This window comes from Pezoporus occidentalis, unplaced genomic scaffold (assembly GCF_034315485.1).
Source record: "Pezoporus occidentalis ecotype Australia unplaced genomic scaffold, CSIRO_AGI_Poc_V1 ctg33, whole genome shotgun sequence".
Lineage (NCBI taxonomy): Eukaryota > Metazoa > Chordata > Aves > Psittaciformes > Psittacidae > Pezoporus > Pezoporus occidentalis.
The window spans coordinates 3,749,529-3,768,377 of NW_026915268.1; the positions used below are offsets into that span (position 1 = coordinate 3,749,529).

Sequence of the window (18,849 nt, forward strand, 5' to 3'; positions counted from 1 at the left end):
AACAGAAGAAAGTGGGCTATCTTCTAACAAAATATGACAAACATGCTTTATGCAAACAAAGTAGGGACTTTATAGACTGACTCAGAGTCACAGCTATTAAAGATGCAAGTACAGGAGTCGCAGGCAGGCACTGCTTGCAGCACAGGGAGAACAAGCTTTCAGCAAGTAGCACTCGCTTTGAACACTGACTTGAAAACAGTCAATAAAATGAATCTGGTTGTGTCTCTCTCTTTGACCACCAATTTCAAGGAGGCTTTTGGGACTACAGAAAGTAAATGGAAGAGAAGTTCTTCATGCTGCATGAAGCTTAACGCCAAAATCAGAGCTGATTTGCTGGTGAAAAGTTCTAACAACAGAATGAATATATGAGCAACAAAATAACTGATATTTAACACTACTTTTTTCCTCCAAAACATGATGGAGAATGCTTTCAAAACCTGAAATACAGTAGCACCAACAGTATATTTTGACTGGACAATTAGGATGTAGTTTCAGGGCAGACAACTTCCATTAACAGCAACATCAGGGGCCCCATTCACAGCTGGAAACAAAGGGCAGACTTTCGTTCCATATTTATCAGTCTGCACTTTATTAAAATGGACACACTACCATAAGCACGTAAACATATTTAAGAAGCAAGGGGAGTACTTCAAAGAAGGATAGGGGTTTATCAGAACAGCTTAGGATGGGATTTTTGAGTTCACATTCAGCAGGACTTCAGTATTTGTCCTCTTAAGCTCTTATAAAAATCTAAGCATTAGCTGGTAGGTTTCTTCTGATATTTAACTAATTTAATTGAAAACCAAGAAAGCTGTTCTTACAAAATTAGAGTCTACTGAAACTAAAGCAGCTTCAGGGAGCTAAAGTGTATGATAAACTATGCACTTCTGAAGCGGCAGAGCATCTTTTACATGAACTTCTGCTGTGCATTGAATAGATTACGACTGCACAAGAGTCGCCCTGCCCCAGCCTGGCAGCCTCCAAGTGTTTTCAGCCACTCCAGCTGAAGCAATTCCTATGTTTTTCAACTGTTTTCTTAAATACCACCTTGAATCCTCCAAACATGCAATTGCAGTAGGATGGGGTTTTCTTTCGCCAAATGGGGTTTTCTGTACATGAACAATAAGTAGCTTGATTTTGCAAAAGCACAGAATAACAGCATCATGACAAGTTCATACCATAAAAAGATAACTTACATTGTAGACAAAGAGACTAATGTGCTGAAGGCTCCAGGGGTGATAGTGCTGATGTGATTGTCATACAGAGAAAGAAGCCTCACTGAGCTCAGTCCAGCAAAGGTGTCATTGTTTATACAGCTGATAGAGTTGCTCCTCAGCATCCTGCAAGGATTAAAACAGGGAATTAGGAACTATGGGGGGTGATGGGATGGTGAGGATGGTGGTGTATGATTTCAGGATAGGAGATCCTTTATCTAGGGCATCAATGAATGCTTTGGCAAGCACTGTGCTCTACTTTTATTGATTGCTGAAGTACAACACAGCTATAGGAGGGCTACATTCATGTAAACACTGTCTCATGTATTTAAAATGCCTTTCTTCCACACAACATTAGAAGCTGATGATCCACACCTCTAAGTAGGACACAATTAACATTACAACTAGTGAGAACCTTGAAATAAAATTTAGTAAATATCTGAGAGTAAGCAAAGAGGTGTTTCAGAGATCAGCTGAGAAAGAGTGCCAGAAATGTGTGACAATAACAATACTGGCTGTATCCTGTCTACTCCTGTCGTGGATGTAGAATCTGTGGAATCCACACTGCATAAGTATGGAAGGAAACAGCATCCTCAGCAGAAATCAAGGAATAGCTTAAGAAAGAACCCCAGACCTAACACAAGCTTTGAAATGTCATTATACTCATTAATTGACAAGACAGAAAGCAGTAACCATCCTATAAAATGGTCTTTGCTCAGTGTTTGTACCAGATGAATCAGTGCTGTGTTTTGGATGATACATCTCTCTGAGTTGTTATGGTAACAATGAATTCAACGATAAAGCCCAATTAATCCGAAAGGCTGTAGTATCTTGTTTCACTCCATAACAAAAAAGGCTCACGTATATTTGTTACACTGCATGCCAATCAACATCTGGGGCTGTAAGCATCATTACCCTGGTGTGATATTCCTATTTAGGTGAAAAATTACCCAGTAATTAAAGCATACTACCAAAAATCCACAAAATATATGCAGCTCATGCTGCTGTTGCGGTGAATTGATCCTCGTTAATTCCTTGGTATCAAATTCATGCAGCGAACAACGAAAATTCAGGCTCCTTTAGGAGTCTGGATTTAAATCTCAGATTGGTATCCACCAGATGGGTACTCAGATGCTACATCAATAGATACTTGAAAAATACCACAGAGAGATTAGATATGGCTGGGAAGAAATTCACAGTGTAATCACAAACACTCAGTGTTTAAGTCCTGAGCATAACATTGCTTTTGATTTACTGTTCGTTAGGTACATTTAACATCACAGGCTCCATGGTCTCAACAGTTCTGGTCTTGCAACTGGGGTGAAACTGTGCCAGAAAAGCATTGCAGGGCTCAGACCCACACACCTTAACATGTGGAGTACTAAGCTGCCTGAAAGCCAGGTCAAGATCACAAGCTCTAAAATGAAGGGGGCAGTAAACAGGACAAGTAAGACCTTAGCAACAGTAGGAAACATCTGAATTCTGTATGTAAAGTACCAGACTGTAGTACTGCAAGATGGGGTAACTGAATTTGGATGCCAGTCTTGCACAGTGCTTTATTACATGTCAGAAAACAGTCTTTTAAAAACTGGACCATGACCCTGTCCACTGGGGCCTCTTTATAAAAGATCACAATCTTAATGTTCAGAGAAAGTCAATTAATGGATAGAAATATATGTTCCTCAAGCCAAAACCTTTGGTTTCGAATCACAGTTCACGGTGCACTGTGTGCCCTTCCTGCAGGAAAACTTATACTTACAGATCCTCATATCATGCTGTGTATATTTAGACTGCTTTATGGGCTGGGGGGAAATGTAGGTCAGGTCAGCAGGATAGCTTGACTGTTAAGCATCTTTTTATTAAAAAAGGCTGAATTTTATTTAGGAGCACTGCCACAGGCTGCTTTACACTATAAAAATGAATTTAGTGTCTATGGGCGCTATTTTCAAATCCCTCACTAAAGTGCATACATTAAATTAAAGAACAGATGGCTGTAACTACAGAAAAAAAATATTAAAGGAACAGCAAAAGGAAAGTTCCCTATTCATCATTACAGGCCAAAGTCCTTGAAGGAAAGTTTTCTTTCTACACTTGAGTAGGGACTGAAGTAATCATGCCACTATATTCTGTAACATATTTGTTGCCAATGAATAAATCACAGATTTTAAATTGCATTTGATTCCTAGAGTCTGTTTGCTGACAGCATCCACCTAGTCAAGTGCTTTCTCCCCACAGCAGGGAAGACTATGCAAGAGATGTATTTTTTATGTACACAGCATAGATACTGTCTGGCATGAATCTCTGCTGTCACCAGAAGCCTAGTCCCTGACTGCTTCTCAGGATGGTGGATGGGGTGGATTAAATATTATCTTGAAATCTTGTTTATGATTCCTCTTCCAATATAACTTTTAACATGAACATAAATTAGTGTTAGGAGCTATGAGTTTACATGTGTTAGTTCTCAGAAATAAATCAGAGCACAAAAGTAATACCAAACTGATTCCTTATTCATCTGGGCTCTGTCTCCTTCACATTCTCCCCAACAACAAGCATATGAATAGTATACCCACACCATTTTTATGGTACTTAGCGTGGGCAAGAAAGAGCATGCTGTGGCTAGTCCAAAGCCATACCTGTGCTTGTGGGATATACACCTGGTGCAGAGCGAGTGGCCAGCTACCTTCTGTCAGCAGGACCTGTAACAGTTTGGTCATGCCTGCTCTGAAGTTGTTTAGCTCTACCTGTTTTGGTAGCAGTAATAACTTGAGTCTTTCCTTTACCTACTGATTTCTTAAGAGTTTGTAGGATATTAAAAATCTTTTAGGATCCTAGCATACTCTGGGGTTTGGTTTAAGCAGACCAACAGTTTCAATTTGGGTGAAGGCTGAGCAGAAGGATGGATTAAGAAACAGCAAATGTGTTCCTACATGCCTTGTTTCCATAGGAAATAACAAAATAATAGAAGTTTTAAATGATTAAAGGCGCCTCATTTGATCATGAATTTCACTATCATGTTAATCCTGAAATTTCTGAAAATCTGTTTTTTTTACACAAATAGCAGATAATTCTCAAAGCTACCCAGGGCTAGAAATATATTGAAGACTTCGTGACAGTGATGCAAAACCCTGCCTTGGAGCTTGCTGTCTAGAGACATATATTTTAGCAGGCACTGCTGAACTTGAGCACTCCCACTCAACTTAGAGGGATAGAGAAAGCCAGGTATTTGCACTTACAATGTCTTTAGCCCTGAGAGGCCTCGAAACATGCGTCCGTGCACTGACTCCAGTTGATTCTCCGTCAGAATCAGCTCCTGGACTCCTGAAGCTCCATCAAATGTGCCTTCTCGGATCTCCTTGATCTTGTTGTTGCTTAGATTTCTGGAAGGACACAGCCAGTCACAATAAGAAAGTTGTTACTGTTCTATTCCAAACGTATGTCATCACAAGGGAAGGAGGAAGATAGGAAGAATATGTGCCTTTTTGTAGTTATCTAGAGACATTCTTTCAGCAAGAGGAACGTAGAGAAGTTCAAAAGCGTACCTACTGTACTTCCACATAGTTTGCCTTCACTCTTCAAGACCACAGTAATATCAGATATATCAAAAGTCTTTAAGTTAATAGTATTACCAGCTTTTACACCTCATGTCATTCTTGCTTATAAATGTCTCAGGGATACAAAAAGTGGGGGTTTCTAACATCTGATTTATGTCCATGAATTTATGGACCACGCTTGGGACTGGGGGCTCACCCGGCAAGAATCATGTAATGTTACTACCACGGAAATAGGTGTCACACACTGAAATAAGGCCCACTTTTATTTCGCGTGCTAAGACCCTTAGTCTTTTTAAACTCGGCACAGGAGTAACATACAAACCTGTGTAACTGCATGTACCTGATGTAAATTCTAATAGTTTCACTCATGAACTTGCAGGCACCTCTCAAAATGAAATGAGCAGCACTTAATCCTCAATTCACAGTTTCTGCAATATACAGCATTATTTTCTAAATATTTACTCTGCCTATAGAGTCTCAAGATGTTTGCTTACAGATCAGCCTGGGAAAAGTTCAATCTACAAAGTCAAATGAACTCTGATGAAATGCAAAATCACTCTTTTGAATATTTCATCTTTGTGCAAAACCCAGTGAATCGACAACTTCTGAATGACAAAACACCATCAGAGATGCATTAAAATAAATGGCTTTTAATTATTTAAAACTTTTCTATAGAAGTCCTTAAGCACATTAAAACCTTGGGCTTCAGTCCTTCAAGCATCTCCTATGATGCCCTGTATAGATTACGATGAATGAACCTATTTGTTTAGGTTTACAACAGGAAACACTATTTATTCTTCCTTTTGCTGCCTATAACAAAAAAAGAGAAAGTAAAAGACAGGCTTTTGCTCCCAAGAAGATGCCAAATTCCAACATTACTACTCATACTGAATAGCACATTATTCCATAAATGATCCCAGTAGACATGCAGCATGAGTAGTAGTTTCAGACTCCAAGTCCAGGTGATATAAACAAGTGACAACGTATCAGATTAACACCTGGGTCACCCTGCTCAGAAGAACAGGGCAATCTTGTTGGGATAAAAGTTGACAGAAGACATGGGAACAGCACAGCTTGGCCTCAGATAGAGATATGTGGGTCTTGCTCTTTGTAGAAGTCATCACTTAATAAAAGAAAGGCAAGTCTTGGAGCTGTGTTTCATGTGGGAAACTTGAGAACGCTGGTTCATTGCAGAACAACTGTCAGACAGTGGGCCCTACAGCATGTGGCCCATCACCTCTTGTGCATTCTGTGATCAGAAAGGAGTATGCCAGCTATCAGCCAAAAATAACATTAAAAAATACAGAAATACTTACATGCAGATTTTGCTTTCCAGAAGTTTAGTACTTTGTGCTAACACTCACTTGAAGAGTTTATGTTCAATGTCAAAGCTAGTCAAGGAAGGATATTCTGACATATGCATTTAATTTTGGACCTCAGCTATTTCTTTAGTGGAAATGCTTATAGCTCAGCATCTCTTTTGAATACTGGCATAAAGAAATGCTCCCAGTGATCCTTTTCCTGGTAAAGATCATGTCATGATGCATATTTGCACAAAAATATATGAACAAATAAATAAATGCTTGTGGTGGGGGGGAGGGTGTTACTACAATGCACAAAGACTTTGACTTTCAGTTCACAGACTGCAAACTGACATACTTGTAGTTATCAAGTCTTATTAATATTTTTAACATCTAAAAGATATTTAGGCACTTGGTGCAATTTTAATGGATGATCCAAAGCAAAAGAAAGAGCAAATACTGGAGAAAAAAGGCTGGCCATAATTTGTAAAGAAATTGGCACTTTCATACAATCCAAACCATCTGAGTTTTAATTGCTGCCAAAGAACTCCTGTAGATAGGCAAGTTCACTCAGCTGAGTTAATAATGCCGGGTCATTTCAACAACACAAAACTATCCAAAAATATTCTAGTGGTGTTAGAAGAAGCCAGTTTTATAAACCTTTCCCATGCAAAAGATTTGAAAATCCAAGATCAAATGCTATGGTGAAACTTGAAAGTTGCAAGGCAGAGAAGAGACAAGCTTTACAATAATAAATAGGCAAAGGAGGCCAGGTTGGACAGGGCTTGGAGCAACCTGCTCTAGTGGAAGGTGTCTCTGCCTGGGGCAGGGGGTAAAACTGGATGAGCTTTAAGGTTCCTTCCAACCCAAATCAGTCTGGGATTCTATGACTGTCAAAGCAGATGTTCTGCCAACCTGGATTTCTTTATTTGTCTTCCTGAATTAAAGCTTCCCATAATGGACTGCAAAGACAAAGAAAAGGTAGAGGACAGCTCGCATTTACTACAAAAAATTCTGAATGTGTCCTCCTGGAATCCTGCCCTACTTGAATCACGAACATGAGGAATTACACTCTTCAGTCTACAGCTGCCAGCAAAAATGACCAGCTGATACAATCCTTGAAAGATGAAGGCACTGAAGCTTTGGCCTGCTTTGCAGCTCAGGAGAGCTCTCCATCATCCTTCCCAGCACTAAAGAACTTTTAATATATGATCATGGCACTTGATAAGGAATTTACCTAATTGTTTTGAATCAGAAAAACACTTCTGCGACTTTACAGCAAAGTCCCATTAGAGAAAAGCCCATCCTCTTACAATGCTCAGCTTTTGTAAGGAATTCATGACATACTGGAAGACAATGAAAAAGAAAATGGATCTTGAGGAATTCCCATGATACCTGTGCCCTCTGGCAGGGCCCAAATGGGAACCTATAGCAACCTGGTCACACAAGAAACATTATTGTTTCCATAAGAACTCTCTGATTTATCCTGGTTATAATGTTTAATCCTATTTCCAGACTTTTCTTTTGGGTAAGAGGTCAAAAGAAGTTTTCAGAAAGCCTGGGTTTACTTTATGTGGGGCTATGAATAGGAAATGAGCAGATCCAAGGAGGTATCAAGCTGACTTTGCTCACACAGCTCACTTTCCAGTCAGATTTTACTTACTTGATGGCCATGGTTTATAATAGCATTATTTCTGTGGACCTTGTAACTTCCAGAAAATGAACTCTGTTCTGTAGAACAAGTGACAGATGAGCGCAACCTCCATTGCCATGGCAAAATTCATGCTTAGGGGAAGGAACAGTAGGTAACAGCTGTTTCCAAGGACACAAACTCCTTTTACCTCCCCAAGAAACTTGAGATGCTGTTTTTGGAACTGACTGCTAGACTGCAAACTTTATCATGATTCAATTTTATTTTGCATGTGAAATGTGTTAAATCCTGGGCTGACACTCCATGAAATTCAATGTGGGAGAAATATTGACAGACAAATTAAGCCTCCAAAAGCAATGATACACTAGAGGTGGGTTTGGCAATACCAGCTATTGCCAAGACAGCCTGACACTTCCTAATGTAAGAGCACGCTTTATGTTCAATTTGCAACTTTGGCAAGAGGTAACAGTATGAACTGTTAAACGTCCCTTTCAGGTTTGAAGGTATCACCTTGTTTGAATGCGAGCTCACTGCCATTTTTAACTCTACAGAAACAGCTTCTGGGACCTCAGTGGGAATGGCCAGTCCCACTGATCTCCTATAGGCAATGGGGAGTGGGCACGCTCTGGAGCTGCAGCCTGTCCCGATGGGTCAGCATTCCATTTCAGCAAGCAAGTGTATCTCTGTGCTCCCACTGAGTTACGTACCCAGGGGGGTTTGGAGCCTAAACCTGTTTGCCATGGCCAGAAGACACCTCCAGGGTCTCACTGCCAATGGAAGCCCTGAAGCACTGGATTATTTCTTCAGTGATTAACAACTTGAGGTAGTCCCAGGGAGTCATGGGGTCTCCAGGCTTGCTTGAGGATCAATTTGGTCGCTGCTGTGAGGAAAGAACTGCTCCTTCCACAAAGGTAAAACCCTGACCTCGGCGAATGGTGGTGTTGCCCCTCACCCCTGCCTGACGTGGGATCTTGCTTGTGTGGAGTAGGATCTCCCTTGGCAATACAGTCATCTGTAAAAGGCAGATGCTTCCAGCTCCCAGGCTGGCAGGCAGCAGATCCTGGAGCCTTTCTATCTCACAAGGACAGCATATTCCCAAAACCTCAAGTCACAGATGTGCTCTCAATCTCATGGAGCTCAGAAATTCAGCCTTGTATTCAGAATCATAGAGTCATAGAATAGTTAGGGTTGGAAAGTACCATCTAGTTCCCAGCCCCCTGCCATGTGCAGGGACACCTCACACTAAACCATGTCACCCAAGGCTCTGTCCAATCTGGCCTTGAAGACTGATAGGGATGGAGCATTCACAGCCTCCCTGGGCAACCCATTCTAGTGCCTCACCACCCCCATATGGAAGAGCTTCTGCCTTATCTCTAACCTGAACTTCCCCTGTTTAAGTTTTAACCCATCACCCCTTGTCCTATCACTATATTCCCTAATGAAGAGTCCCTCCCCCAGCATCCCTATAGGCCCCCTTCAGATACTGGAAGGCTGCTATGAGGTCTCCACGGAGCCTTCTCTTCTTCAGGCTGAACAGCCCCAACTTTCTCAGCCTGTCTTCATACGGGAGCTGCTCCAGCCCCTGATCATCCTCGTGGCCTCCTCTGGACTTGTTCCAACAGTTCCATGTCCTTTTTATGTTGAGGACACCAGAACTGCACACAATGCTCCAGGTGAGGTCTCACAAGAGCAGAGTAGAGGGGCAGGATCACCTCCTTGGACCTGCTGGTCACGCTCCTTTTGATGCAGCCCAGGATACGGTTGGTTTCTGGGCTGCAAGCGCACACTGAAGCCGGCTCATGTTCATTTTCTCATCAACCAACACTCCCAAGTCCTTATCCTCAGGGCTGCTCTGAATCTCTTCTCTGCCCAACCTGTAGCTGTGCCTGGAATTGCTCTGACCCAGGTGTAGGACCTTGCACTTGGCATGGTTGAACTTCTCCTGCACTTCAAGCAGATTCAAACTGCCCCTTTCAAACTGCCCTGCAAAATGCTGGCAACACAGCTCTTGGAGCCTGGAAATCACTGCAATGCGACTTAAGCTGTAGAGACAAGTCATCCCTTTGCACCTGTGAGATCAGGTGAGGCAGGATGGTAAGAACACAGTGAAAACAACACCGTTCAAGGCAGTCTGGAAAACCCACTGGAGAACTCAGTAAATTACCTCTGGACTGGGTTAGACCTGTCTACAGGAATGCACATTGCCTTTTTATTCTACTGTAAAAAGCATCAAATATAAGGATGGGTTAAAATGTGGGTTATAAACCAGCATGATGTAAATGGGATTTTGCAGGTAATTATTGAAGTTGAGGTGTTGGGTTTTGTTTTTTAAAAGGCATATGCAGATGTATTAACCTTTTAAAAATCAGCCAAGGAATCTCAGCAATTTAAATCCTAAATAGCATGTGGCATAACTTTGCATTCTGGGTCTGTGACCTTTACATTTCTATATCAAGAATTCCATTTTGATTTACATTAAAATGTATTAAAACCTGCGCTGACACATTATACAATAAGGTTCACCTTAGGAGGAATACTTACAGACAAATTACAACCCAAAAGCTAATTATACATTAGAGGTAGCGCTGGCAGTACCACCTCTTGCAAAGGTGGTCTGAGACTTCCTTTTTCTTTGTATATACTTACTTTATAACATCTGCAATATTCAAGAGAATGAGCTGCCAGTTGAGGTCCTCCTTGTCTTTAGAGGTAGACACTTTTTAGCTTTCTTTTTCTTTCTTTTTTCTTTTTTTAAACGGAGGAAGGAAGTTCACCTATTCCAGAAAACGAAACTGACCAACGTACCATGGTTCCCATACCTCAAACCTCTTTTTGTGGAAAGACCAAAGCACTCACATTCTGATTTCAAACTTGTTACTTGGTAACTACCGTGTAGGTGTTTAATTCAAAGGATACATCTTCATTGTGAAAATGTGTTAGGGTTTGGCTGAACTCTTAGTCTTTAACAAAGAGCTTTAAGATTCCTGCCACATCCAGGAAGACTATAAGACACACTTCTCTGGAAAATTTGTATTTCAGTAGCTAATTTTCCAGAGATTTTTTTTTTCAATTCAGATTCTTCTTCAGATCACACCTTCTGATGTCTCTCAGGACAGAGATACTGTAGTGACAGGACAAGGGGTGATGTGTTTAAACTTAAACAGGGGAAGTTTAGGTTAGATATAAGGAAGGAGCTCTTCCCTGTGAGGGTGCTGAGGCCCTGGCACAGAGTGCCCAGAGAAGCTGTGGCTGCCCCATCCCTGGCAGTGTTCAAGGCCAGGTTGGACACAGGGGCTTGGAGCAAGCTGCTCTAGTGGAAGGTGTCCGTGATGGTGGCAGGGGGTTAAACTGGATGATCTTAAGGTCCTTTCCAACATAAGCCATTCTATGATTCTATATTCTATGATAATGAGGGTTTCATCACTATTCTTCCTCCTTAACAGCAGCTCAATGAAGAGCACATGCATTGCATTCCTGCCACATACAGGGATTTGCTGCATTAGGACCAGCAGCAGCAGCAATCCCACCCACTGATCTTTCCCTACATTTCCCTTCTTGCATATGTTTATGGTTGAAATGTTGCTCCACTTACACAAAAAATAAACCCTTTGCAGAAAATCCCTTTATTCAAATTGAGATACTTCTTTCCAGTCAGCTAGAAAAAAGAGAAATTAGCTTAACTACAAAGACTGACTAAAGAGCCTCTGCTTGGAGGCTGCCGCTTAAAATCTGTATGACAGAGACCTTTTCTGAGTTGTAGGGCACAAGCCCTTTCTGCCATCCATCTGAACTGCACCTGTACACCTCGGTTCTCGTGTCCTACCAAGAAATCTCTACAGAGCAGAAAAATCTTTTGTTTCCCAGGAAACAAAACCTCTTAAAAAACCTCTTGTAACTCTTTCATGTTGCATTTATGTACAACACTGCAGCCCAGTTAAGGCACGTGAGTGACTGATGGGAACAGAAGGACAGAGCTGGAATTTGCCTACATTAAGTTTAAATCCTTCCAGCTCTTACACCTCCCCGATTTTCCAGACCTAAATCCTGAAGGTTTCATGAGGACAGATGCTTTCCAATTTGTGTATACTTCTATATACCACACATTTTTCATGCCCACCGACTATCTACTTATACAGACAAAACAGCACTTCAACAATGTCAACAGCCTTTTCTAAGTGCACCATAGCTACAACTTACAGATCATTCATAAGCTATGAAGCTGGCGTATATGATTAATTCCCCAAGCCTGGCAGCCTGCACTTGCACAAACACAGCCCCCACTCCCAAACCTGCAGCGCTGCATATGAAGCTCCTGCAGAAATAAAACTGACATAAGAATCCCACTACAGTGGTCTCCAAAGCCCCATAGATCTTACATGGATTCCAGTGGCAGGGGAGCTCCAGATGGTAGCAACCACGTGAAATGAATGCAGCAGAAAAAGCCTGGGTGGTTGGTTTCCCTAAATTACCTTGACTTGAGCAATAAAATCTTACTAAAGCAAACAGTTAGATGAGAAATTAGCAATGGGGCCATAGGGTTAAAACTTTAAATAACTTCAAAAAGAACCATTTGGAAGACTATCAGGAGGCATCTAACATATTATCCTTTTTCCAAAACACAGCTCTTATTAAATATAGACATTGCCAAGACTCAGGCTGTTAACAGAATCATATTTGAATGACTGATCTCTAAATTAGCTAAATGAGCCTCCTTTCTAAAACAATAATGATCAAAAGAAGCTGCCATCATCTGCAGCTTGTAATATTACTTTCCTTTGACTATGTGAAGCAATCACACTAGTTGGAGTCACACAATACAGTCAGAAGACAAAACCAAAATGCTAAATTCTGTAGCCATCTCTAACAATAAGCACAAATCTGAATATATTCTGGGACAGAATTCCCTCCAGTCTCCATGAGTCAAAGACTTTAACAAATATAGTCTAAAGAATAATGAAGTGTCAGCCTAGGGATCTTCCTGTGTCACTGTGGTTTACTTGGGCCTGTCCCCTAACAGGTAACTCACTCAGTTTCCTTAAATTCACATTTAAGAAGAGATTTCTGCTACTGCAGTACTAAATTCTAAAAACCATCATCCCTCCCCCCTTCCTTACAATCCAAGGCAACGTGTGTTCTAACAAGCAAGTGACTCAAACTTACATTTTTCTGAGGTTGGGCAATTTCTTGAAGAGCCCGATGGCTTCCAAAACAGAAATATCATTGTCATTCAGACGCCTGATAGGAACAAACAAAGAGACATTTAGTACTTCACAGATGCCTACAGATATATCTCTGTGACATACAGGGCTGCCACACAGAGAACTATGACCTTTGTTAAGCAAGATGCTATCTGCCATCTCTCTCAGACTGCCAGAGTGAAAAGAGTCTGGCTTTGAAGGAAAGGGAACATAGAAGAGTTTCTATAGTAAAAGCTTTAGATGCCTTTAAGAGTGTAATGCCAAAGGACAGTATCAGAATGCCTCCTTCTTCCAATGCACAGGATAAGGGATTATTAACCTTAACCATTACACAGCCTTGTTTGCGTGACTAAATCTCCCTCATGTGTTCTGCTACAAAAGACATGCAATTGGAGATGTGGCCTGTCTAAAGGGAAGGGATCTGATTTCAGGTTCTTTCCCATCAAAGTCTGCTGGTCTTCAAAACCAGTGCAAAGGCCACTGGCTTGCACTTCGCATGCAAAATTCTTCTCTGATTACATGTAGCTCCATTTTTCTGTGTAGAGACTTCACTGTGTTTCTGGTAGTCTCTCACATTTTTCTCTTAACTTCAGATCAACAATTTCTATGAGGGTTTAAATAGAAGTATAGTACTAATACTAACACAAAAAGAGAACTGTGTTTGAAGGGGATACTAATATAGCAAGGAGACAGATTCTTCAGCTACTAAGTAATAAATACGTATTCTTATATCTCTTTAGCATTATAACTCTGAAGTACCTCTAAAAGCAAATACATGTCACAAAATCACTTGTAGCTTAACAGCACATTGGTTTCAGTGAGAGCCATTTCACCCAAGCAGTAGGCACTGTTGAGATGGAGAGTTCCTGATCACAGATTTAACTCAAAAGGGTTAATCCATTTCTTAAGGAAAAATGACCAGATGCAAAGCCAAAGGGCACAAAGGCAGAATGGAAAGGAATCAGACAGCTTGGGCCACATAACAGGGCAGCACTTCAAGAAGACTCACACAGGCAGCTGATGCACAGGGCCATGGCTCTTTTCTCATCCCCACAGTTGGAATGAACGCTAAGGAAATAAGAGAGTTGTGGCGCTCCTTTGAAATAAATTAACTTCCCCTCTTTCACACAGGGTTTAAAGTAGAAGGTGCCTTCTTGAAATGCTCTGAGTCTCTTTTATAGCCTTTAAAAAGCAGAAAACCCAACATGCCCTGCTGAGCACAGCATGGAGAGCAAGCACTTACAGATCAGTAGTATATTCAGGAAGGTGACTGGGTAATCGGGTGAGTTTTTGGTTAGAGCAGTCTACAATTGTTCCCTCGCAGCGACACTTCTCGGGACAGACAAGGTCCATGAAACACTTCCCAGTGAATTTACTTCTGTAATCCTCTGACCCTGCAAGGAAAGAAAAACACATTCCAGCAAATAGTTCTGACAACAGCAGCAAGCAAAGGTTTCATGGAATCCATTCTCAGCACCACCTCTTGTCAGCCCACAGCTCCTGCATGCTATTTTAATACTTGCCAATGAGCTTTGTTCAGCAATCTTTCAAGTTACTCCAAGACTGGCCTCTGGTTTTTCACTCTTCCCTCGACACACTGATTCCTTGTCTGACAAACCTACCTACCTGTTAAGGTATGTTCCAGCAAAGTCACTTTTCCCCCATGTAGTCCAGCAACACAGAAAAGGGATGTTGTGAAAGCAGGAACTACCTTGGCACACTCAAATGACAAAGGATTTTTACGGATATCATTAAAAAGCCCCAAATTTTCAGAGCTCAGCTCTTGGAGTTATGTTTGAAAGCAGTCTTTTACGAGAGAACCTTGTCAATTTTCCAACAATTAGATACCTTTATTAACTATGTTAAACAAACAGCAAAGGAAAGTAATAGCAGTTTAAATCATTTTCATTTTAATTAAGGAACGGGTAGACCATACTTAGTGAGAAGCACTCCCTAATGTACCATTATACCATGATTGCCAGACCTCTCAGACTAGGTTTTTGACCCGTTCTAATGAAATGCTTTTCCAATTAAGCCCAGTGAACTAATCTGTCCCTTCCAGGTTTGTTTTTTCTCTTTTAATAACAGCAGGTTGGAAATCTGATCTCTGTGCTTCAAGGAACCAGGAGCATTAATAAATGTGTATGTAAGCAAAGCGTTGCCAAGCCCCTACCATGCAATACTTGCCCACTCACTTCATATTTCATAATGGAAGTACTGGAATTGTCTCAGGAACCAGTGACATTCCCAACAATTGTAACTACCAAGAAGTAGTTTTTAACTTTTCCAGACTTTTAAAAGTCAATTGCAAGGCCTTCTCAGGAATGACGTGAGCAGGTTCCGTTTCTAAGAACCTGAAAACATCAATAAAGACTTAAACCTGAGATGAAATTTGTTTTTAGAGACCTGATGACGTTCAGCACCTGCTTCCCCTTCCCAGACTGATAAATACACCTCTGCTCATTTTATGACCACATGCTATTTTCCATAAGAAAAAAAGAAGTCACCTAAACCCACTATTATTTTAATTCCTGTTGCACATTACCTCCACAGGCTGAGGCACCGAAAGTGAGCAGTTCTGCAGGCACTCTTAACATTGTGATTCCACAGATACACTCCAGTCTAGCTTTGTAATTCTGAACTAGATTATCAGAAACATCACATACAGCTTTGGACATTACCTTCTGTGGTGCCAAGTACTTTGCAAGTTATCATGCTGATTGTAACTTCTAGATTTGTAAAGTCTAAAGTCAGACTTCACGATTGTTTTACAGGTTGACAGCACAGCACTTAAAATATTAGGATTACTGGGCATTTTAAAGTGTAACAAAAATACAGTCTAAGCCTTTCCCCACACCACCATCATTTAAACTTTCAAAACCCCATCTGATTTCCAGGCCTCAAAAATCCAGGCTTGGGAGTCAGGCTAAAATATCAGGTGTATTATGGCTTGGCTACAAGAACATACAGCTATTCTTTTTCCGGTCTATGAGACAGTACCTTTGGTTGTTTATGATTCCTTGGAAATAATGCTGAAGCTGAACAGTTGCCAGGACCAGAGTTGATTAAACTGCCACAGTTACAGTATACCTTGAAAAACCCACCAAACTTTTCAGTGATCAGAGAGTGTCTTGGAAATCCCCAAATCAACCCTTGAAGAAGCACTTCTAATCCTTACTGTAAAAGTTTTCCTGGAAAGAATAACCACAAACACCATGAGGTTGCACAAGGTAAAAGTTTATTCAGTATAATTTTTTGTCTACTGGTGGACACAAGATTCATCTTGCTATGGCAAAAAAAAAGAAGGTTGGGAAAGTGGAATGCTTCATGAAAGACAAAAACAGGGGTATATAACATTAGAAGGTAAGAATCAGGTTTTGGTTTTCTCTCAAGCTTTCGGGCAAAGTAAATAAAGAACATTTATCACATTTTGACTTAGCAGCTTCACTCTCCTGAAGCCATATGACTTTCCACACTCCATCAGCTGTAAGAAGTTCATCTTCTAAGTAACAGTTACCCAGGTAAGCACTGAGTCTGAAGTAATCAATAGCATATATATGTTCAGCAAGTAGTCATCTGTTAGCCTGCGAGACAGCAGGAATCACCTGCCAAAGACTAGATAAAATTTACTATTTGACCTGAGCCTTGAGATTACTTGGGCAGGTGGCTGCTTTATTAAGATATTCCCATCTGGGGTAGTAATGTGAAATTCAGCCATCTGTTTGCAGAGCTATTTAAGTGTGTATATTCATTTCTCCACACAGGGCTTTACCAGTGTACTGCTGCAGGGCTCTGAGTGAACATGACTGGATTCAGGAAGTGCAGTTAACCGTCTCAGGTATGTAGTACTTCTTACACACTACAGAATCACCTATGGAAACCCATGGAAAAGAGACGCAGGATGGAACATGGCCTGAGAGTTTCTGGTCATTTCTAAAATTAGAAAGAATTGTTTGCTGTAAAACAAGTAGCCAAGGCAACAGCAAGGCCTGTGTTTAACGGAGGACAACTGTGTTTACCTGAATTGCTAGCTACTCTTGATAACGTTTTCATTTCACAACCTATGTCACATCATGTCGTGGGTTAAGCCCAGCTGGTAAGAAGGAGTAAAATAACTGTTAGAGCTGAACCCATTACACACCACTGTCAGGTACCAGGGCATTGCAGATCCTCAGTATCATAACCCAAACACACATGTCATTCTACAAAACAGCACATTTCCAATTTTACGTGCTTTTCTAATACCCACATGGAAAAATTAAACAGCAGAAACAAACACCTTTTGGTCCTATTCTTCTTTCTAGGCACTGTTTAGCAAAATAAGTTGGTTTTAAAACTTAGGTTTGCCCAAAGGACATAAAAGGAGTGCTGGATGATCTGTTCTGGAAAAAATCAAGCTGTCTCAACAGGGGCTTGAATATATTCATCCTAGAAAACATGGATCCAGCTGCCTCAAATTTGGCACCAAAAATATCATCCCTGAGATCACTTGGGCCAAAACTTGGACAAAAATCCGGGAATCCTGACACTCAGTTTTTCATATAACCATGAGGTCACAATTCTCATGGGTTTTCAGGGAAAAAAAGGAGGTAAATTGTCATAGTTTCACATCACTACTATTAACTCTTATCAGTAATCACAGATTAAATCTAAGAATCTCAGATGTCCTCCTTCTGATGGCTCCACGACAGATTTGTAACAAAACTGTCAGATGAGGCAGCATTTCTGTATAAGGAAACTTCTGTATGAGGTTCCCAAAGTCCTTTATGAATAGGTGTCATTATCTCTACTTTACAAAGGAGAAAGTTGGGCACAAGTATGTTAAAGACCCATCTAAGCTGTCAAAGCTAAAATGGCCTATTTGCACATGCTGGCTCAGCTGTGTGCTATGTAACTGCTGTATAAGGCTCTTTTCAGACAGGCCATGGTATCCACATCATTTTAAGAGATAGAAGCCAATGCTTTGCAGACTCTTCTGAAGTTCTGCTCCCGTATACTTCTTCAGAATGAAATTCCAGCACATTAGGATTGCTCAGCTGAGGTCCACAGTGATATTAAGTAGCTTGCTATTACAGAAATGGCATCCAAAGTGTACCTCAACTAGAAGGACTCACTGGACAGCTCAAGTAGAGACATGTAGCATACGTTATTCATAAGGTAAGAAGACAAAAATGATTTTTCATCTCTGCAGGTATGCCTGGAATCACCCTTGATTCATGTTAATCAACAGGATGCCTAACTTCTTCATTCTAAGAGCAATTAAACAGATTAATTACTTAGAAATGGTTATTCTGCATGCAAGCCCTCCGGGAAGTCTGTCGCAAACATCACTAGGGCTCCCCCCTGCAGTGCCGGGAGCCTGGTCAAGCAACTCTTCACCTTTTGCAGTTCTCCTGTGAGGAAAGGGGAATCTCTCACCTTTTGATGCTTCTGAAAACAGCAGAAGTATCCCAGCATGCCATGCGGCAGGGAGTATGCAGCCTTCCATGGTGCTTGACAGAACCATGTTCCATTTGTATTGTTCTACCACATGGTTAGATCAAGCACAAAGGAAAACCCCATGAACAGCCAGAGTCAGAGTTAGGCAGCGCCAAAGAGAGAAGAGCGTTGAGAGGAAGCAGCATGGAGAAGCACAAGCTGAAGGTTCACGGAGAGCTGCTCTCCACTCCACCCATGCAAAAAGGTGCTGGATACAAGAGGTCATCCTTTATGCTCTAACTGCAGGAACACCCTGGAGCACAATTGGGGTTAGTGTACAAGAACAGAGCCCAGGCGAATTCAGAGACAGAACTAATACGACAGAAAATGCTACCAAAGGACTGCAAACAGCTTCTTCCAGGAAGGATGTGCGACTTTCACCACATATTGAGTGCCCAATCTATTCTGCTCTTTATTAGCTATTTACTCTCTCCTGGTGTCTCCTTTCAGTGTAAA

General features: G+C 41.1%; 1 protein-coding gene across 4 annotated transcripts in view; it reads right to left on the reverse strand.

The window, feature by feature from the left end:
* SLIT3 (slit guidance ligand 3) overlaps positions 1 to 18,849 on the reverse strand; it is a 519,568-nt gene that overhangs the window by 116,554 nt on the left and 384,165 nt on the right. For all 4 annotated transcript variants that reach the window (XM_062629206.1, XM_062629204.1, XM_062629205.1 and 1 more), the window contains 4 exons: positions 14,159 to 14,309; positions 12,878 to 12,952; positions 4,448 to 4,591; positions 1,197 to 1,340 (listed from right to left, as the gene is read on the reverse strand). In XM_062629206.1, the coding sequence (XP_062485190.1) occupies positions 1,197 to 1,340; positions 4,448 to 4,591; positions 12,878 to 12,952; positions 14,159 to 14,309 (514 nt within the window). The remainder of the gene's footprint in view (positions 1 to 1,196; positions 1,341 to 4,447; positions 4,592 to 12,877; positions 12,953 to 14,158; positions 14,310 to 18,849) is intronic.